General features: G+C 47.6%; 1 protein-coding gene across 1 annotated transcript in view; it reads right to left on the bottom strand.

Moving 5' to 3' along the window:
- Positions 1–22943, bottom strand: part of Tead1 (TEA domain transcription factor 1) — a 225281-nt gene that overhangs the window by 45765 nt on the left and 156573 nt on the right. Inside the window, 3 exon segments of the mRNA XM_051149248.1 lie at positions 13078–13140; positions 13230–13292; positions 15921–15985. Of these exon segments, the coding sequence (XP_051005205.1) occupies positions 13078–13140; positions 13230–13292; positions 15921–15985 (191 nt within the window).

Genomic DNA, 22943 nt, shown 5'->3' with positions numbered 1-22943 from the left:
AAATAGTGACACCAACACTAACTGTGATGCCCTTCACCCAGCTGCCACTCAGAGTTTACAGTGAGGGATGGTGGCTGAGATACAACACTAAGTATCAGACAGGAGGCAGCTTCCATGTTTGCATAGCTAACCAAAGGTGAGGAACAAACAGGCTGAGGGGCCAAAAGGACGGTCAAGAAAAAACTGAAAAGGAACTGGACTAGAAAACAATTCTGGAAGCTTCTGACAAGAATGTATTCAATCCTCCAAAGTGTAGACAGCACCTTGCCCGAGCACACCGGGAACACTAGGAGGCTGTCTCTGAAAGCTCGCACCCAGAGAGAGATTCTTAAAGAATAAAAATATTTTACTATAAAAATTTTGAAAGAGGAATGAGAAAGGAGGAGCAGGAGGAGCTAAACGTGCATTTCTACATTTCCGTGCTTTGTTCCCAAGAGCTCTGGGTCAGCGCTCCAGGCTGCACCTGCCTACTGGGAACATCTGCCACGCCGTGCCACCTTCTGCATCAAGGACACGGGTGAAGGTCTGGGAGAGCTTGTTTGCTTGCTGCTCGCTGCTAGAATGGCCCAGGGTGACTACGAAGGATGCTTAGTATATCTCCTCAGCAGCTGGCACTCTTTCAAGGCAGGCTTTATAGGCCAGCCAGTCAAATCTCTAAGCTCACGCCTATCCAACCTCAAGTTGAAACAAATAGAAATTTAAAGGTTCCAAAAGGTTGTATACACACACACACACACACACACACACACACACATTTGTGTAGCATGTGTTACACACACATACACACACACACACACACCCTGTGCTACTCCACTCACATCCAAAGCCCTGCGGCTTCACCTGGCCCCACCCACTCCCTCAGAAGGAAATCTCTGGGCAGCAAGCATGGCTCTGCTCACAGTGAAGAATGCCTGAGTCCAAAGACACACTGGTTAGTTTTTCTTTGGGCCCATCACTTTTGCACTCTAGCCCTGAAGCCACCCACCCCCCTGGTGAGAGGTTGTAAAAGCTCTCTGGGCAATTTGCTGAGCCTGAGGTAATGGCAGAGGAATGGCCACAGGTGCCTTGCCCACACTTTACATCCACTTTGGGGCCCAGAATGGGGTAGTTTGGAAAGGAGAAGGCCAGACTTTTTACCTGCCAGGCTGCTGTGAATTCTGAAAAACTACAAGATCACTTCAGGACCTGGCTCTGTCCCTTGAGGAAGTGATGCAGTTCTCTCAGAGACCTGTGAGTTCTTTTGCTTATGGGATACTGATAAGAGGTTACTCTGCCCCACTGTGGAATATGACCCTGCATTTTAACGCGGCAACTTGCGAAGCCAAAGCCCAGGTCCAGAGAAAAATCAGTTCCTTGAACTCTAAGACCTACTGATATAAGGACCTACTGGAAGTTGTTTCTCTTAGATACGTACGTTCAGAAGTTCTTCAAAATATTCATGAAGGACTGATGGTTTCCATAAAAAAAATTTTTTCAAACATTTATTCAGTACGTATGTACCTGCCCACACGTGGTGTTAAGAGAACACTTTGTAGGAGTCGGTTCTCCTTGCACTGTCTGAGTCCCAGGGATTGACTGAACTTGGATCATCAGGCTTGGTAATAAGTCGCTTTACCTTCTGAGCCATCTTACCGGCTACATCCCTTTTCTTTTCTTTTTTCTTTTTTTTCTTTCTTTTTGGTTTTTTCGAGACAGGGTTTCTCTGTGTAACCTTGGCTGTCCTTTCTAGACTTGATTTGTATACCAGGCTGGCCTCGAACTCATAGTGATCCGCCTGCCTCTGCTTCCCGAGTGCTAAAATTAAAGGAGTGCGCCACCCTGCCCAGCTCTCCTCTAAAAAAAAAAAAAAGCACGGGAGGGGAAAAAAACGTAACTTTGCTGTTTGTCGCTCATAGCCTCAGAACAAGAAGTTAATGACTGCTGGCAACTCTGTCTGCGAGGCAGAAAAATAAAAACAAAGTCTGAAGGCAAGAGAGCAGATCCTTTGTTTTCTGCGAGTCCTATAGCACCGGCTGCTTTCTTGGAGTGACGCACAAGCTATTGGGAGTGAGTCAAGTGCCTAGCTTCCTGCCCCGCCTAGGACAAGAATCCTGACACCTCTTACTTTTTTCACTTATGAAGAATTTCACCTTGATCTCTCCCTCTCCCCCTCCCCACCCCCTACCCCCAGTGCCATTACAAATGTTATGCACTCATAGCTATGAGTGTGGCTGGCGAATTCCATTATAAATAACCAGCACATCACAATCTATAAGGCCAGTGAACTAATGACCGGAGGCAACCAAGCAGTTTGTTCAAATCTGGACATCTCTTAGCTGCCTGTCCTGACAGACATAAAGCCAAGCGTGGGGCGGAAATGTCATCTCAAGTAGTGGCTCCTGCACTTGACCCACCTGCCTGAGAACGGGCAATTTTCTGTAAATGGACTAAAACGTCTTCACTCGTGATTCCTACCTTTTGGGGCAGAGATACTCTATTCATGAATTCTCACTGCAGTGGCCCTTCAGCTACAATATCCATGTGAAAATTAAAAGGGTTATGTTATGTGTGGCTGGGGAGGGGGGGCAGTGTATGAAATCTAACGTAGCCCTGGAGACAGATAATAAGCACTGGCAGGCAGGGCGGCATCAAAGTCAGGGTGAGAGCCTGGCCGTAGACTCTCTTACCCCCGAGATGGGAGTTGGAAAGATGATCTCCTGGCTGTCATTTGCAGCCCAGGGACACGTGGCCGGCTTTGGAAAAATTATCACTCTAAGTGCCAAATCTGGGTAAATTGCCTGCCTGCATCACTTTGGGATAATATCCTGGCCTTTTATCTGTTGGTGCCTCTCACCCTCATACAAAAGAAGAGGGGCTGATGGACCCAGTGGGCCTCGGTGCGTGTAAGAAACGTGAGCTACCCTCACACACAAAATTAATTTCACTCTAAGATGTATTTGTACCTCTCGACGTTTCCGAGATGAGGATGAGATTTACAAAGGATGAGCCAACTGTTTTGTCTTGAAACACCATAGGAAGTCAATAGTGAGTCATACTCTGCCTGACTTAGGACCCCCCCCCCCCTCTCTCTCTCTCTCGTGTGTGTGTGTGTGTGTGTGTGTGTGTGTGTGTGTGTGTAGGGGGAAATCGTGGGACTGACCTCCCAGAGTAGCAAGCGTGGGCTTGGATGCTGTACAGCCTGGGCTAGAGGTAAGTGTCTCATTATCTGCCCGTTTCCCCGCACCACTCCACTCAGTTTATACCACACACAACCAACTGCTGCACTGCCCCTGCCCAGTCCTGCAGGCTGAGTCGCCCATCAGTTCCTCGGCCTGAAGCCTATTGCAAACTGTTACCTAAGTAAACAGGCTTTCAAATCTCATGAAGATCAGCTCTGTTCTGCAGACTGCCTCTCCTCCATGATCAAAACAGAAGTGGTGTTAGGAAGATACACAAACGTAATACACATGATGGGAAGGCAGCAATGTGACCGCACATGGCTAGGAGGAGGTCCTTAAAGTCCAGAAGACTGTACGAACCAAGCTCTGGCTACCATGCAGGCCGTCCCCTCTTCTCTCTTTGCTTTGCCAGCACCCAGTGGTTTGCAAATGATCTCACTGTCTCTAGACATTATCCACAGACGAACTTTGAGGGTAATAAATACAAAGAGAGCACATGCTCCCATATGCAGTGTATCACAGCTGCCATCCATTAATGACCAGCATGCTATATATGGCATATAGATAACCTGTAAAGTTCTAATATATAGAATATATAGTGTGTACATACAAACCATATAGCATATCGATTTACTCATGAACTATCATCCCAGAAATTCATACGGAAATATTAGCAACACTGCAGAAAAAAGACATAAAATCACAGAGGCCACAGAGTAAAAAAAGCTGTCATGAGCTAGTAAATGCTTTCCTGCAAACATACTTTCCCCAGCAACATAAAATTATAATGCAAGGGAGGGAAAACAGCAATTTGCTTGGAGGAAAAAAAAAAACAAAACACATTTTTTTTCCCACTAGAAAAAGAAAAAAACACAAAATACTTCCCTAAGAATTACTTTTGCAGATGTTGTTTCTGCCGAGTGTGGATTCACGTGACCTCTGCAATAATTAGCCATGACCCCTAAGCAGATAACCATCACAGAAACAGAAGGTGGTCCTGGGGAAAGACGGGGCACTTGAATGTTTTCTAGCCATGATCTCTAATTTACTTATCATTGCAGAAGGCAGGAGCAAATTCAAAAGGGGTGATTCTGGTCAGGCCACAGCTACGTGGAGGAGGGAAGGCACATTCAGCGCTGGCCTGACTTGCTGCCTAATGAGTAGCAATTAATTCATGGCATTGTATTTCGAAATGCCCAAGACTCCATTCACATCAAAGAAAAAAATTTTCAAGGCTTTTACACATTGTTCATTTTCAAATGCACAGAGCTATGTTTAGCACTGTGTCATTGTCCACAGTGGTTCTTTTCTCTCTGATGTGGGCCTAGGGCTTCACAAAAGAGCTGCCGACGAAGAGCCAGGCAGGTGAGCCTTGAGATGATCCTAGGAACGGAGGCTGTAGCCAGCTCAGTCTGGGGCTAGGTGCCGGAGGAAAAGACGCTGAGAGCAGCTGGCTTTGCCATTTCCTTCAAACTCACAGAGAAAGGCCAGGTATGGGGAGCTCACAAACAACGCCATGCGTCCGAGACATGAACACTTCTGGGCTCTGGCACCAGACAGGCTAAAGATCAGGGTCAGGGGGCTGGAGAGATGGTTCAGAGGTTAAGAGTACTGGCTGCTCTTCCAAAGGTCCTGAGTTCAATTCCCAGCAACCACATAGTGGCTCACAAGCATCTAAGATCAGGGACAGATCTGCAACCCCAGGCAGGTGAGGAAGAGTGAGCTCTCATCTCACTTCCTCATTGCTAAAGCAGGGACAAAGGCAGCTGGGCAGCAGGGACAAAGATGATGACCCGCTGGCCCACCATCCAGGCTTCCCCTGTTGTGGCCTGCTCTGCTCAGGAGATCTAGTCTTTCCAACACAATCTTGGTTACTAGCTTTATTCTACCCCATTCTCTGACAGACCTTGCAGGTTGCTTAGAGAGAGATTTCTCAACTCAGGGTGAATGTACAGACCACAGCTGCCTCAGTTTACGAGAGAGAGAGAGAGAGAGAGAGAGAGAGAGAGAGAGAGAGAGAGAGAGGAGAGAGAGAGAGAGAGAGAGGAGAGGAGAGGAGAGGAGAGGAGAGGAGAGGAGAGGAGAGGAGAAGAGAAGAGAAGAGAAGAGAAGAGAAGAGAAGAGAAGAGAAGAGAAGAGAAGAGAAGAGAAAAGAAAGAAAGCGAGAGAGAAAAGCTCTTCCAGGCCTGGCTGAGAACAAGAAGGCAAACAGTATTGGGCTCACACAGCCAGCCCTGCATTGCCACATCCCTCTAATCCCTGCCCACGTCAGCTAAAGTTCCCACAAGGCCAAAGGACTCCTGCCTGCCATGACGGCAAAAGAACAGGAAGAGTGGAGCCCGGGGGAAGCCGGCACAGTTTCCCAAACCCAAGACACCACCAGGAGGGTGCAGGTTCCCACCAAGGCTTGTGTTCAGTTCAGGCCCATTCCTCACGTGCGGTCCAGGTGCCCACAGAGTGCAGCTCGTCCCGCTCCCCGGAGGTATGCCTTGGTCATAAGGCCAATGGATGCAGCAAGGAGCACTTGAGCAAGGCCTGCAGGAAGTTCCTGAACTTGGGAGAATGAAAGCAATGGCTTCCACTTTAAGCTCTCTGCTTAATGGAGGGAACGCCTGGCTGGGACCCGAGACATCCTGCCAAGGTGAGAACAGAGCAATGGCCTCGTTTCCTCTTCAGATTTTCTCACATTGTACAACCATCTGAACGCAAACATGGCTCTGTCCATCTTCCTCAAGGAAGATGGCCATGGAGTGCCACCTGCACTCCCTTGGTCTCTGCCATGATGCTTGTGAACATCTTGGATGGAGAAAGAGTCTCCTCATAGGAAAGGAAAAGATACAAAACTGACCATTGAGCCACAGTCTTTTTCCACACCAGACTGAGTCTCAAGCACAGAGATCCGGAAAGAGTTAATTTTTTTGTTGTTTGTTTGAGACAGGGTTTCTCTGTGTAGCCTTGGCTGTCCTGGAGTCACTCTGTAGACCAGGCTGGCCTCAAACTCACATTGATCCGCCTGCCCCTGCCTCCCTAACCCTGAGTGCTGGGATTAAAGGGATGCGCCACCACGCCTGGCTGCTAATTTTGATGCATCCCCGGAGAAGACATTTCGGAGTAGCGGAGAATTTCACTGTGACCTCTATGCTGTCTCCTGCAGCCCAATCTGAGATTTCGGTAATTCTAAACTGCAGGGGACTAGGGTATCGATGCAATACATGAAAGCAGCGCAGGAGGCGGCTGCAGCAGATGAATCTGGTGCCAAAAGTCACACAGCAAGCTCCAAGTTGGCATCCGTGAATTCTGATACACTTTAGAGGCCACTTGCCTAAGCCATGGTATGGGTCTATCCTCTATCTTGCTGACTACATCCGGACAGCTACAAAGCTGTGGGTCATCTAAAACACGCCTCCTTAGAGAGGAGGCTCAGGTCAGAAGGGCCCTGTCCAAGCAGGAAAGGCATCCTGCTGAAGATAAGCTCCCGGAGGCCTGGAGGAAGCGCCTTTGCTCCTTCCTTAGGCACCTCGATGAAGATAAGATAAGCCCTGGGCTGTGTGAATTTTCCACTATCTTGGTGCTCTGGCCACAGATGCCTGTCATTCCTCTCTCCTTCTTCATGGGCTGTTCTTGAGCATGTCCGCGAAGTGGCAGATGCCATCGTCCCTCCTCTGATGCACTGTTTCTTGTCTCCTTTTTAAAACACTGTTAGGGATCCAACTGCACCAGGCAATCCCTCAGCCACTTAGCTATATCCCAACCTGTCACTCAACTACCTTGCATCTCTCCCATATAACCATGGCTTGTATCTGAGGTCATCCCAAGTGTTTGGGGCACATAAACCTAGGTATAACTGTGTTTCATTTTTGAGGTGGAGTTATGGTTGGCCTAGGAGACTGACCTTAAGTTCAATCCTCCTACCTCCCAAGGCTGTGATGACAGATATGAGCTAGCATACCTGACTATGTACTGACTTTTACATACTTAAGCAGTTGTTTCACCATTAATTTTGGTGCATGCTCCCAGCTCTTAAGAAGCTCAGGGTCAGGGCTGGAGAGATGGCTCAGAGGTTAAGAGCACTGGCTGCTCTTCTTGGTTTCGTTCCCCCTTGGCCACAGTACAAGCATCTTCCCCTCTTACTTTCCTCCTTATTGTTCTGAGATATGCTGGCTGCTGAGAGCAAGCTCAAGGGATGCCGAGGGACCTCCCAAGCACCATGATTATAGGCACATGCCCCGATGCTCAGTTTTTTTCAAGGGTGCTGAGGATCTAATCTCAGATCCCAATGTTTGATTGGCAAGCATTTTATTGACTCAAGCATTTTCCACCTCTTAACAAGGTATATTTTAAATGTGTTACTGAAATCTTGTTCAGGGGGCTGGAGACATGGCTCAGCAGCTAAGAGCACACTGGCTTTTCTTTCAGAAGTTGTGAGTTCAATTCCCAGCACCTGTGGTGGCTTACAACTGTCTCTGAGGAACCCAATGCCATCTTTTGGTGTAGAGACACGCATGCAGACAAAACTCTCATATATAAAACAAATAATTTTTCAATCGCACTCAGAAGTTCTATTATACAGACTTTTGGATATAACTTGCATTCATAATTCTCTCTTTAAAAAACACTGGGGAGGGCTAGAGAGATGGTTCAGAGGTTAAGAGCACTGGCTGCTCTTCTAGAGGTCCAGAGTTCAATTCCCAGCAACTACATAGTGGCTCATAACCATCTATAATGAGATCTGGGGCCCTCTTCTGGTGTGCAGGCACACATGCAAGCAGAACACTGTATACTTAATAAATAAGTAAATCTTTAAAAAGAAAGACAAAAAACACTGAGGAAACCAGCACAGTCATAGTGGGCTGAAGTGGGGAGTCAGTGGAGGCTGGCCAAAAAGGACAATGGAAGGTCACTGAGTAGGGCTCAAGCTGTGGTAGAACTCCTGGACCACGTGCCTACTTCCACCATACTGTCACAGTCGAGGCACTAGGCCATTGGCCCTAGCTTGGCCTCTCTTACTCACCATCTTCCTAGAGCACTATAAGGTCTTTCCAAAGAGGCCCAGTGAAAATCTAATCTCTGTGTGCTGCCTTGCATCCTGAGCAAATCCCCCTTCTTCAGTTAGATGACACAGGGCTGCCCCAAACATTGCCCAGGGACAGCTTCCACAGTACTCTGCGGGGGTAATCTGGAAACCCTGCCTATACGAAACCTCAAAAGGATCCTTGATAACCGGCTCAAAATGGCTCCCTTCACGGAGCTTTCTTCAATGTCCCATCCTCAGATCAGACTTGAACTTGGCCCTGTCTCCTGTCTACTGCAGTCCTGGCTGTGGGAATTCCCCGACCAGGGAATTCACAGAAGGATTGGTGTTTCCCTGGAATTCCAGGTCTGTAGGCTGCAGAGGCTGAGTGAAGCAGTCACTCCCTTGCTGTTAAGAGTTCATCAGAACCTTTTCCTGCTTGCTAAGATGAAAACAGACTTGGAGTCTGTGTCCTGGGGGATCGTCTAGCCTGTGATGACTCTGAGACACAGTCAGGGGCAGTGCTGACCTTTAAAACTTACATCGACATTTTTTTAAGAGTGACCGCAGCTGTGACTACTCACTGAGAAGGTGACAGGGGAGTCCTTTGCTCAGAGAAACACTCCTCAGGAGCCAGCACTAATGTATAAGTGGGACACTGAGGCTGAAAAAAACCGGCCCTGGAGTGAGTGGCCTCCTTCTGCCTGAGGCAGGGTTGGTGGTTTCTCAAACTATAGCCCATGTAACAGCCAAAGGACAAAGAGCTAAGGAGCTGAGAGGGTGGGCTTCAGTCAGATCCACTTTTACTATTTCATGTCACAGTGTCAGGAAGATTTTCAGCTTCAAACATGAGTTTTGCTGCTTTGCTTTGCTTTGCTGGGGAGATGGCTGTGGCTGAAGCACCAGCCATGAAGTATATGGACCTGGAGTCTGAAGTCCCCAGCACCCAGATAAATATGGGGGTGGGGGTGGGGGGTGGCCCCTTCTGCGATCCCCACACAGGAGGTAGAGACAGGGATCCTGGAGCAAGCTGGGTTGCCAGAGCAGCCAGGTCAGTGAGTTCGGCAGTGAAAAGAGCGAGATGCTGCCTCAATATAAAGTGGAGAGAAATTGAGAAAGACGCCTCACTGTCAAAACACACACACACACACACACACACACACACACACACACACACACACACACACACACACAAACACACGGTATCCTGGTTGTTTTTTGTCAGTTTGCCACAAGCTAGAGTTACTAGGAAAGAGGAGCCTCAATTGGGAAAGCCTCCAGCCCGGCGTGGTGGTGCACGCCTGCCTGCAATCCCAGCCCTCGGGAGGCAGAGGCAGGCGGATCTCTGTGAGTTCGAGGCCAGCCTGGTCTACAAAGAGAGTCCAGGACAGCTGAGATAACATAGAAAAATCCTGTCTCGGGGGAAAAAAAAAATCTCTCATAGCCGGGTATGGTGGTGCACACCTGTAGTCCCAACACACACAAGGCAGAGGCAGGTGGATCTCTGTGAGTTCAAGGCTAGCCTAGTCTACATAGCCAGTCCAATACAGCCATGGCTACAGAGAAAAACCTTGTCTCGAAAAACCAAAAGAATTCTATCAGACCCTGTTCTGGAAAAGGAGAAGCAGTAAGGCTTGGGGTAGAAAGACTGGCTGAGAAGAGACCCATATTGCTGGAAGTTAAGACTAGACACCGGAAAGTGCTGCTCTCTGACCTTAAGTGTGCACGCCCCCCCGCCCTTTCTCTCTCACACATACTTTTAAAGCAAACAGACATCTTGGAAGTGAACCCACCAAGGACCCAGTGTCCATACAACCCTTTGCCAACTAAGGAAATGAGACCTTAGTTTTAGTATTCACTCACTACATCCACCTGCACCCCATGTGCACCCCACTTTGATTTCTGGATATATGGAGACATAGGGACTACCCTGGAAGAAGCATTGTCAGTGAGAATAGACCAGTGGTGGCCAAGTCATCGCCAACAGGCGTCCTACATCGTATGTAATCTTGGCCACTTCCTGCCACCCTCACTGCATACCCAGAAGCTATTTGTGTCACTTTCAACATGACTTCAAATTGTGTAGTAAGTTTATGTCATCAGTTACTGTGGGTGTCACTAGGACAGATCAGTCTGTCCGCGTGGTGAACTCAGGGAACTCACTGCTAGACACCACAGCCCAGCAGAGAGAGCAGAGACCCGAATCTGAGACCACCTACCCTTTCCAAGAACTGCAACCTGCACTTGTGTTCTGCCAATGGCAAGTAAAGCAACATCAGGCTAATGTGTCCACAGGACACATGACTGGCAAGCAGATATCCCAACAGCCATCTTTGACAGTCCTGAGACTCTGAGAGCAGGGACAAGGCACTACCATCTAACCTACCAGTGACCACTGGTGTCCTTCTGGCCTGTTTGTTCACATGCAGACAGAGCACTGTGTACATGATAATAAATAAATCTTAAAAAAAAAAAAAAAAAAAAAAAAAAGGCCACTTCTTTCCGTGGCTCAGATGTGAAGGCAGCTGCCATCCTAAAACCTGTGCCTGACACCTGCTCCCTGTGTCTGCCCCTAAGAGTGGGGTGAAAGTGGGGAGCAAGCAATCTTTTTCATTGTTTAAGAACAAATATCTGAACAACTATGTCTGTCTGAACACAAGTGTATGTATAATACCATGACACATTTGATTTAAAGAAAAACGGTGAAAAATGAGGTGATTTCTCATACCTCAAGGGGGATCCCTTCTGAGCCAGGTAGTTTTTATTACCTGCTGAGGTTTCCGTTCCACCTCCACGACCCCCGCACGCCCCCACCCTCACCCCCACCCCCATGAGCCTATAGGGAACACACACACAGTGGAGTGAGAGAGAGAGTTTGTAACATCACAGATGGAAATACAAAATTGGTATCTGTCAACCTCTTTTGTGCATCATTAATTCATTAGCCTAGAGAACAGAGAGTCAGAGGGAGAACTGAGCAAGCACCAGGGTGGTTACGTATACATAGAGAGGACAGCACCTTGGGTTAAAAAGCAGGACCTAGAAAGTTCCTTCAGCCTTTCAACTGCTCAGCCAGTGCAGCTCAAAGCCAGCCACCATCAGCCACACGTGCGGGCGGGCAAGCGAGCATGCTGCCCACTGCAGAGCGCAGAGCCTGTGTTCCCTCCTGCTAGGTCCTAAGCTGGTCAGCCTGCCTTGCTTGTTTAAAGTTGAAGGGCTTCTGGGGAGGGGCTCAAGTGCTCAGCACTGTGAAATGGCACCAGTTTGTTGTGGAACAAAGCCACAGACATAATAAGCGGTGGTGATGGTGGTGGGGGAGGGGGGCTTAGGGGTGCATGAGGACAGCAGCAATATGATCCTAGATTAATTTCTACTATGAACTAAAGACCTTCCAAGAGGCCTCTGAAATTAAATTAATTGCATTTCAGAAAAGTGTCATGCACACTATACTATAAACTGGAGCAGAAAGGGGAACTTGGGAATTAAAAACTATCAATGCCTTAATTTTAAAATTTGTATTTATTTGTTAGTGTGGATGGCACTTGGTTATAGATGAGGCACATGTAAAAATGCTCTACATAAACCCTGCATGAGAATTATCTCCAAGACCCATCGTTTTTGTTTGTTTGTTTGGTTTGGTTTTTTGGGGGGGGGGGTTGTTTGTTTTTATCTGTGGCCATATCTGCAGATTTTTTTCTTTTTTCTTTTTTTCCAGAGACAGGATTTCTCTGTGTAGTCTTGGCTGTCCTGAACTAGTTTTGTAGACCAGGCTGGCTTCGAACTCACAGCGATCCGCCTGCCTCTAGAGCCTCCTGAGTGCTGGGATTAAAGGTGTGCGCCAGCCACCATCTGCATTTTTCTTTATCTCTCTTCTCTGTGTTTTTGTGCTGTTATCTCATTCTGATTTGTAGCCATCCCCCTTGGCCCTGCCTCCTTTCTACTGAGATCGCAGGTAACAAGTGCCTGGTCTGCACTCCTCTACTAGAGAGAGACCTATTAAAAAACAGCATGTCAGACAACGTGGACAATGGCAGGTGAAAATACTACCCATGTTGAAGGAGACACTTTCAAAAACGTATTTTCTTAAGTTATTATTATTTCTTTTATATGTGTTTTCCTGGCAGAGGGTAGAAAACAACATTGGATCCCCTGGAACTGGAGTTACAGACAGTTGTGAGTTCCCAGGAAGATGCTGGGGATAGAACCAGGGCTTGGGTTTTCGTTTTGTTTTGTTTTATTTTTCAAGACAGGGTTTCTCTGTGTAGCCTTGGCTGTCCTGGACTCACATTGTAGACCAGGCTGACCTCCAACTCACAGAGATCCTCCTGCCTCTGCCTCCTGGGATTAAAGGGAAGCTCCATTTCGCCTGGCTGAACCAGAGTTTTCTGGAGAAGCAGCAGTGCTCTTAACCACTGAGCCATCTTGCCAGGCCAATAATATTTTTTAAAATACACAAATTAGAATCATTGCTACATGTATTATAAAATTCATTTCAGAAAAACTCTGGAGATCATTTTTTTTTCTTCTCTCTCTTTTTTTTTAAAGTATACTATCCATCAATTGTTTCTCTGGGTGCAGACTGCTAGCCCAGTGCCACAGGACGGTTTAAGTTTTTTTTTTTTCCTCTTTCTTTTAATCGTTGTTTCTGTGCTGAAGTTATCAAGATCAGCTCTCTGCTGCGATTGCGTTGTTACTGGGAACTCGCACACACTCACACACACACAGAGTTTAACGTGAGGCCAGGACAGAGACGGAGGGAGAGATTAGACACAAAGAAAATGTAAACAGCCTTCACATGCTAGGAAGCTACGTTACAAGAATCCCGGCACCAGGCATTCACCAGTCACCATGGAAAACAGGAAGTGAGGTGCATAGCAACCACGAGCCAAGAAGCAGAAAAGCGCATACCTTTAGCTTGGAATGAAAATCACGAGATTTCCTTCTGGCAAGAACCTGAATGTGACTAGACACCTGCAGGGTAGGGGAAGGGAGGAAAACAAAGGAAAAGCCTGTAACCATGGAGATGAAAAGCCCCCTACAACTGGGCAAGCCAGACGTACCTTAATGGCGGCTTGAATTTCTCGAACTTTCTTTCTTGCTAAGACCTGTATATGACTAGACACCTACATTTTTCGGGTTTATGCGGGGGGGGGGGGGGGGGACAAAAACGAGAAAAAAAAAACAAAAACAAAAAAACAAACAAACAAAAAAAGGAAATCAAATATAAAATATTCCTTGGGAAGGGTGGGGGGGGGGGGAGGTTATTTGCATCTCAAAGAAGCTCTGCGGTTAGGAACACAGTCCCGGCCAGACACCAAGCCCCCAGCACGGCTCTAAAGCTTTATGGACAGGGTCCTCACTGCAGTGATTTGCCTCAGAAGTGTGGCAGGCTCACCTCCATGATATGAGCCCACCTGGAGAGATCACGGGTAGGTGCTGAGGGAAACCTCATTTGGAGGGCCATGAGAAGGGGAGAGGAGTACTTTATGAAATTAAAAAGGCGGGGGTAGAGGTAAGTGAAAATATTTACAGCGACTCAGCATCCAGAGAGAACCCTCCTTCCCCTTTTCAATTTAGAGGGGACTGTCCATAAATTAGCGTGTTCTACAGAATCAAAGCTGAGGCTGTGATCTGGATTCTGATCTCTTGGAGGACTCCAGATTCTGCGGCAAATGTTGAAATAATACTGGCACATAAAATTAAATCTCAAAGAGAAATGGGACCCAGTTAGCAGAGCTCCCCCGCCCCCCCCCCCTTGAAATTTCTTTAATCCTCCCACTCTTTTGGGAATTAACTGGGTGCCAAGTGGATCTGCATATTATTACAAAAAGAAATGTGTGAATACAGCCAGCCAGCCAGTTAAAAATCTGGTCTGAAAAACCACTCAGCTTTGCTGAACAACACTGGAGAGGTGTCACCAACTGTCCTACTGGGTCCCTGAGGGTGATGCTGGTGTGGAAACAAGGCCAGGAAAGCCACTGACACACAGTGTCAGTGGAGCAAGCAAGCGCGCATCACTTCAGTGGGGTTCGATTACATTTAGAGGAGTCCCCAGGGAAGGGGTCGCCGGGCAAGTGACCAGAGTTCTCCCGCCAAACAGGCCAGCTCGGCACCAGAGACAGAAGAGCCTGATGCCTCCATCTGGAGATTCTGAACTTCACATTTCAAGTTCAGAGACTTGGGCTTTGTGGCAGTTACCTCATTCCTAACTCTCCAGGGACTGACAACAGGACCCCAGATTATCAGAGATCTTTGGTGGTGAAATTTGTCTTTTGAGTTTTTGGGCCATTCACTTTCTTCCTGTTTCCAGAGAAGCAGGGGCACCCCCATCCTCATCACCCTCTCCATCTGGCTCCTGCTGTTACTCATTTTCACCCAGAATCCTGTCTGGTGCTCTGACAGGATGAGGACCTTGGCTGGGTGCAGCCCCAGCAACCAGCTGCTTGCCTCTGTGCTGGCAGGAGGCCACCCCCTTTCTGCTGACTCAGCACGAGGCCGGCACAGGCAGCATTTCTGGGGCACAGCCCAGACCCCTGTTTCGCACTCCAGAAAGAGAAGATTCTTTCCCCATGGGGGAGTGGGGGGCGGGGGGCGCATGCACCCTACTGCTCCTCAGCCTTAAAGAGACCAGGGTGGGTTGGCTGTATTCTGGCTCCAGTTACTGCCCCTCACCTCACTTGAATTATTCTGAGATGAGGTGTCTCCTTGTTGTAAATGGTCTTCAACTCTTGGGCTCAAAAGATGGTGATGCCTCAGACTCCCAAGTAGCTGAGACGAGAGGTACACTCCACCACATCTAGTTAACTGCAGCTGCTGAACTGTGCTTTCATTGCATACAGGTTAACGTCAAAAGATAAAGTGTTTTCCTGTTATCAACCAACCGATCGGATGGGTTGTTTGGTTTTGTTTCTTTTCTTTTTTTAGTTTTTGGGTTTTTTTGGTTTTTCGAGACAGGGTTTCTCTGTGTAGCCTTCACTGTCCTGGACTCACTTTGTAGACCAGGCTGGCCTCGAACTTGCAGCAATCTGCCCGCCTCTGCCTCCTGAGTGCTGGGATTAAAGGCCCACTACCACCCAGGCTCTTTTTCTGTTTTCAGAGGCTGACTTGACACCCACTCCATTTGTGAACCTGGTCACATCGGAGGTCTCGGCTGTACTGTGTTCAAAAGAACCAGGGAAGGCAGAGCCCTGGCCAAGGTCAAGAAAAGAATTCCCATCCCTGCTCTGCGGCATTTAAAATGGTAACTGCTCCATAGTCGCAGCAGAGGCTGACAAAAAGCCATTGCTAAAGAAGCCACAGTGCCCTGGAAGTGTATCCTTCAGTGTCATATTTAGGCCATTTGCTAAAGGCCACTGGTGTGACTTCACTGAGAACACAACAGTTACGTAATCATTTCAGGATGCACAGACCCTCCCAATCTCTTGGCTTGCCAGCGTCAATGCACCTGCAGCCTTCTGCAACTCCAACAAATGTTTGGGAGGTGAAGGATGGAAACCCAGCAAGGGCAAGTTCAGATACTGGCTTGGCAGTGAACTTTTCCCATGCGAGTGTGACCGTGCAGTAGCACGTGGTTGAGCCACAGAGACGATGAAGAGTGGGAGAAAGCCACTCTCGGGGGACACCTATGCCACGAACTCCTTCCAGGGCACTGGGACTGGGGCTCCTAGAGCCAAACAAAGCACAGCAGCCAAGGCAGCCCAAGGTCTCAGGGCCATTCGCTGACATGCAGACCTCACAGGCGGGCACTGTACCTGTTTCCTGGTCCTCGTCTTCCCCGTCCTGAGCTTGATGTATCTGGCTATCAATTCATTTCTACCTGCAGGAAAAAGAGAATTTACAATAAGCTGGGCTACTTGAGAATAAACAAAACCCTTAAAAGCCAAGACTGCAAATAGTAAGTCAAGAAGTTTGGGTAGAAGGGGCTTAGGGAGAAAGCTCAGTGGTTTCAGGTTCAGTTTCCAGCACCCCTTTGATGGTTTCCAATCACCTGTAACCCCACTTCCGGGGGATCTGGCTCCTTCTTCCCCATAGACACTCACACATGCAGCACACATACACATGTGCACGCACAACACACATATACATCAAATAAAAACAAACCCTAAAAGAAGAACAGAATTTTGATTTGGAACTGCTGATGGGATACTTGCTCACCTGGCCCTGGGCTAGCTCCCAACACCATATAAACCAAGCCTGATTTGCACACGTGTAATGCCAGCACTTGGGAGGTGAAGGTAGGAGGGTCAGACATTTCAATACAGCCAGGGCTAGATAAAGTTCTTCGAGACAGGGTTTCTCTGTGTAGCCCTGGCTGCCCTGGAACTCGCTTTGTACATCAAGCTGACCTGGAACTCACAGAGATGTGCCTGCCTCTGCCTCCAGAGTGCTGGAATTAAGGGCATGTGCCACCACTGCCTGGGGCTTTTTTTCTTTTTTAATTGGTGCCTTTTTAGTTTATTCATGACAGAAAAACAGCCTAACAGTCTGGAAAAATAATTACTAAGGAAAATTAAGATAAAGATTCCTTAACTTCAAATTTTGTCCAGCCACCCGAGATTGAAATGTATCTTTTAAGAAAATACCAGTAGGGGGCTGGAGAGATGGCTCAGTGGTTAAGAGCACTGCCTGCTCTTCCAAAGGTCCTGAGTTCAATTCCCAGCAACCACATGGTGGCTCACAACCATCTATCATATAATCTGATGCCCTCTTCTGGCCTGCAGGTGTACATGCAGACAGAACATTGTATACATAATAATAAATAATAAATCTTTAAAAAAAAAGAAAGAAAGAAAAGAAAATACCAGTATAGCTGGGCAGGATGGTACACGCGTTTGATCCCAGCACACAGGAGGCCTCTGAGGCAGGGGGATCTCTGAGAGTTCCAGGCCAGCCTGATCTACAGAGCAAGTTCCAAGACAGCCAGGGATATAGAAAAAGACCCTGTCTCAAAAAGATCAAACACAAAAAAAGCCCGTGTGATATGTTTGCTTGTAGCTAAAAGTGTTGAATTGGAAAGGATGGACACGGACGCACAAGAAAACACACACACACACACACACACACACACACACACACACACACACACACACACGGTGGTATTTAGTCTAGGAAAAAAATGAGCCCAGTTCTGTTTTAGTCTTTAATTTTCTTCTTTTTTTTTTTTTTTTTTTTTTTTTTTGGTTTTTCGAGACAAGGTTTCTCTGTGATAGCTTTGGCTATCCTAGACTCACTTTGTAGACCAGGCTGGCCTCGAACTCACAGTGATCCACCTGCCTCTGCCTCCCAAGTGCTGGGATTAAAGGCGTGCGCCACCACGCCCGGCTTAGTCTTTAATTTTCAATGGTCATTTTCTTCTTCATTCGAGCTTCTCCCTGTGGTCACCTCATTACAGACACAGAGAGCAAGCCCCTTGTGGCTGCCAAGTACAGCCAGGAAAGGGAGCTCAACAGTACAGAAGCAGAAGATCCTGAAATGTGGTCTTCGCACCCGCAGCAGCTAACTGCAGACAAGACTGCTCTCATGCCTGTGTATAAGGAGTGACTCAACCTTCTCCAAGCCCTGTAGCTTTGAGCCAAGGGGGAGGGGGGGAGAGGAAGAAAGAAAGAAAGAAAGAAAGAAAGAAAGAAAGAAAGAAAGAAAGAAAGAAAGAAAGAAAGAAAGAACATCTGAACAGGAAAACTTTTCATTCTTATGCTGCTGGGAAATGGAAATTTTACATAGTGCGATGTGAGAGTACTACACTCTGACAGAAAAGCATTCTCCCAAGAGCTGAAGAGACAAAGTACCACTAAGCTACCATGAGAAAGAAAACCCACTCTCAACGTGGGTCCTAAGAGTGGGCGGTGAGTCCTGGCGACCTGTCCCAGGAAGTAGAGGTACATACACAGGTACATGTAGAGGTATTCTACCCCACAACACTCCAGAACACTTCATGGCTTTTAACTGGCCCCTTTGGTTCCGGGAAGTGTCTCCCTGACCTGCCTGGTCCTGCTTCAATGTGACACCAGGGCTGCTGGAAGCAGCAAGCCCTGCCCTTTCCCCTCCTGGGATGCACCTGAACTCCCTCCCATGGCACTGCCAATACAGCATGTACTCTGTGTCTAATTTTCCAGACACATGGCACACCTGAAGAGCCCAAGAACTTTTTTTCATATCCAAACTGTCCTGGACACCCAGGACCTTGATGGGCACAGGGCAATAGAAGAAAATAGTGCATTAGTTTGAATGTGGAATGTTTCCACCACCACCACCAAAGGCTCTTGTTTGAACGCATCTTCCCAAGATGCTGGCGCTGCCTGGGGAGGTTGTGTGGCCTTAAGGACACAGACTCTAGCTGGTGGGTGATGTCACTAGAGGCAGCCTCTGAGGATTAACTAAACCCTAACATTGTCTCTTTCCAGAGGGCACCCTGTGAGAAGTGGCTATGTACACTCATACCATGAAGAACTAAAGTGAGCCAAGCATGGAGCTTTTCCCATGACAATGTGGTGTGCCCTCTAAACTGTGAGCCAAATAAATTCTGCTTCCCTCAAGCTGTCCCTGTCAGGCGGTTTGGTCAAAGAAACAGAAGTCACTAACACGTGCACCTGCCTCTGGCAGAATAAAGTAAGCTAGAACACAGACAACTCACTGCAGCCTGAAACATCAGTGTCCTTACAGTAACTTGAGCCCATCAGCTGCCTGCTTCAGGACCTCACAGAACATATACAGCACAGAAGACAGAGATGACATGGTGTCACAAAGTATCCCTGGGTCACCCACTCCTTTCTCTGAAACTAAAAATCACCTTAAACCTAAGCCAACATGTTTAGAATAGGCAAAGAAGCTTGCTGGATCTTGAAGCAGTTTAGTAAGACAAGAGCCCTACTTATACAAGGTTTCTTCTAACTTTTATCTTTAGATTCCTCCAGCCTCCACCCCCCCACTCCCCACTGCTTATTTTTTCAAGATAGGGTTTCTCTGTAGCCTTGGTTGTGATGGACTCACTTTTTAGACCAGGCTGGCCTCAAACACACAGAGATGCCCCTGTGCCTGCCTCCCTGAATGCTGGGATTACAGGCGTGCACCACCATGCCCTGCTAATATTTTTTAAATTTTCATTTATTTCACACATATGAATGTTCTATCTGCATGTACACCTACGTGTCAGAAGAGGGCATCGGATCTCCTTATAGATGGGTGTGGTTTCTAGGAATTGAACTCAGGACCTCTGGAAGAACAGACAGCACTCTTAACCACTGAGCCACCTCTCTAGCGCCGTTCCAGGTGCTCTTGTGGGCCTTCACACACATGCCTGGTTGCCTTTCAGGGGTCCTCTTGGATCCCCAGATTGGCCCCTGTCTTATCTTCCTTTCAAAACAGAATGCAGAACTAGAAACGATCATGCTGTGAAGCTGAGTGTGCCTCTCCCCTTCTTAGCCTGGACACTCCTACCCCACCACCTCTAATTTATTATTGTTTATTGTTAATCACCTTATGTGTATGGGTGTTTTATCTGCATGCCTGCGCACCATGTGCATGCCTGGTGCCTATGGAGGAAGAACAGCATGTCAGACACCCCAGGACTGGAGTTACAAACGACTGTAAGTCATCCTGCGGGAGCTGCTCCTCAGACACGTCCATTGCCCTGTTCCTCTTCCTTTCAAAAGTGCTGGTATTTTCAAGCCCCCAATACGAAACTTTCCGTTTATAACTACTCCTGTCTCACCCTATTAAATTGAGCCTATCATTACAGCCTGTCAAAATCTTTTCAGATTCCAACTCTGTGGTCGAATGTACCTTTTCCGGAGCATTTAGGAGAGAAGGGCTTCTGAGCTCGGCTCGGGGATTGCTTCGGTGAGCATCCCCTTTCAAACGGCTCGTTGCCAATATCCCCTGGAGTGTCATCGGGCCTACTTGTCCATCGCAGAGAAGGCTGTGCAGATTTTGCAATTTGTCATAAAGGCTCACTGACAGCCGAGCCCAGCCAGGAGTGCCTAATTACCAGAAACCAGACCCAAATGACAATGTCCACAGATCAGCCGAGTGCCCTCCAGCCCTGGGCCCTCTCTGGGCAGCCATTCGGGGCTGCTTGAGTGGGCAGGGCTTGTACGGCATGCAATTTCATCTGGATCTGATCCGGGTGGCACAAAAGAGGCTCTTTCCCCAAACTTGCTTATTTTCTGTGGATACAGAAAAGATGGCTCGGGGCATGTGACATGAAACTGACATACAACTTTGATTTCTGGAAGCATCAGGCTGAAGGAGTAAGATGGCTATCTAGGAACCTCGGAGCCTATGCAAACGGCCCTGTGCTTTAATCATGCTGGAAAGCAGTTCTAAAGGCCTCTTGCTGCTTCCACAGCAGGTCCTTACTGAAGGGATGCGTGAGTACGCCTCTCTGGTCATTTCCCTGAAAGCTTAGTTTGTGCTGTTGGTGGGGGTGCGTGGGGGAGGGTGGGCAGTGTACCATCTTGGGTTACACAGAGAGATCCTGTATTTAAAAAAATAAGAGGGTTGATCTTACTCTCACATCCTTGTTCCAGAGATGACCAGGACCACTTTACAAAGCCTGGGTTTTTTTCTTTCATGCCCTGCTCCAGAATTTATGTCTTTTAGACATTAAACCACCTGTTTTCACTTATGAAGAGAGTGTCTTCTATAAGATAGAGCATAGAAGCCTGAGCAATCCTCCTGTCAGCAACGTCCTGCTTCACTTAATTTGGAAGCATAGGCTATTTGGGGGTGGGGGTGGGGGGGCTCAAGATGTATTTCTCTATCCTGAAACTTGCTCTGTAGACCACGCTGGCCTCAAACTAACAAGAGGGTCTCCTGCCTCTGCCTCCCGAGTGCTGGGATTACAGGCTGATGCCACCACCATCTGGCTGAATCAAATTATTTTAAGGAATTATTTGAAAATAGCAAATGCACAGAAACCCTTTAAACCGGAATAAAAATCATATGGCTGAGTCTATTAAAACTTTCTATATTTCTAAATCTTGCCTGAATTAAAATATCCTGACTTACTTAGGGAAAAAGAGTGGCATTCAAATCTCTGAGGTTCTCTGTGTCCCTGATAGGACACCCTGAGTGCTACTTCTAGGTGTGTGTGTGCTCAAATTTATGCATACATGCTAGCACATGTACATGCATATCCATGCAAGTGTTTGCATTGAGAGGACAGAGGGAGAAGAATGCTTTCATGCTGCGCCGTTACAATCTCCTTTACTCCCTTGACACAGAGTCTCTCATTAAAGCGGAGCTCAGCCAGGCTAGCTTGCCAGCAAGCCGCATCTGTTCTACTCTACCCCTAAACCGGTTTTTGTTTTGTTTTGTTTTGTTTTAATGTGGGTTCCGGGGATCTAAACTAAGCTCCTGGAGCTTGTGTTTACTCGTGAAGCTATCACTACAGTCCTCACTTACACGTCTATAATAACCGTCTGTCAAAGCACAGTGGGTCTAGAAAGCCCACAACCTCAAACTGGACTGTGCAAGTTTCTGAGTCAAGAGCGAGGATGGACACTACACCAACCTGGGAGGGGCATCCAGTTTGCACTATAGGCTCTCTCACCCGCCCCAGGGTCCTTTTTTGGTTTTTTTTTTTGAGACAGGGTTTTTCTGTGTAGCCTTGGCTGTCCTGGACTTGCTTATAGACCAGGCTGGCCTCAAACTCACAGCAATCCACCTGCCTCTGCCTCCAAGTGTTAGGATTAAAAGTGTGCACCATCACACCCGGCCACACTATAGGGTCTTGCTAAACATCCACAATCAGAACATTGGCCAGTAGAAATGCTCGCTCTTGCCTCTCTAGTTGTTGAGTGCAGTTCCCCACCCCCACCGCACGCACACAGGCACAGAGTTCCATGAACTCTACATCGTGAAATGGACTTCCAACAAGTTAAACTTTATTTTACAGTATATCCCATTCAGATTCTACACATTATCTGAAATGCTCAGGAACTAGCCTGTAGAAAATGTAATACATTTGAAAAAGAAAGAAAAAGAGAGGGGGGGGGGGGCGGGAAACAAAGCAAGTAACAACAACAACAAAACAAGTTTTAACTACAACCTGTCACATGAGGTGGACCTGATACTTTTCAATAAATTCCAAATGCATTCCTGATGGCTGTATTAGGAATAGCCAAGCTGTATTTAATCTTCCTGTTTCTTTAGGTTTTTGAAGGCAGGGTCTCAAGTACTGCAGGAAGATGACCTTGAATGCCTAAACCGCTTTCTCTATCTTCCAAGAGCTGAGCTTAAGGGTGTGTGCGGCAGCACAGGTGCTTGCTTCCCTCTCCCCGGCCACCAAGGCCTGTTATACTGTTGTGAGATGAAGGCATCTAAAGTGTGTGTGACTACTTGAGTGCACAGATCATTACCTAGAATGACAGGACAGCGGGGTGATGCTGACCACTGTTGACAGATAAGAGCTTATCTTTACAAGCAGGATCTGGGGACTCTTGTAAAAACCACACTGGCTGCCCTCAGACTTGCTGAGCTTGCTAATAAGCCTGCTTGGGAGGGTACTATGGGCACATAGGCCACACTTGGTATTCCTGGTACATCCCTGCTCCCTGAGAGCAGTAAGCAGCCTATAGAGCTAAGTGGCTCATTACTGAATGCCACCTCGTCTCATGACACAACTCCTAGAGGTGTACACACACACACACACACACACATTCCCCACCCCCACCCCCCAGTCTGAGAACTTGTGACTAAGTTCGCTTCTCTTACAGGCAGAAGGGCACGGCCACAACCCAGCTTGCGTATCTGACCCGTCACCCTCCCCAGGTCTT

This window comes from Acomys russatus, chromosome 7, assembly GCF_903995435.1.
Source record: "Acomys russatus chromosome 7, mAcoRus1.1, whole genome shotgun sequence".
NCBI lineage: Eukaryota > Metazoa > Chordata > Mammalia > Rodentia > Muridae > Acomys > Acomys russatus.
Note: the sequence above shows the minus strand (reverse complement) of the source record. Positions and strands in the feature narration are given on the sequence as shown.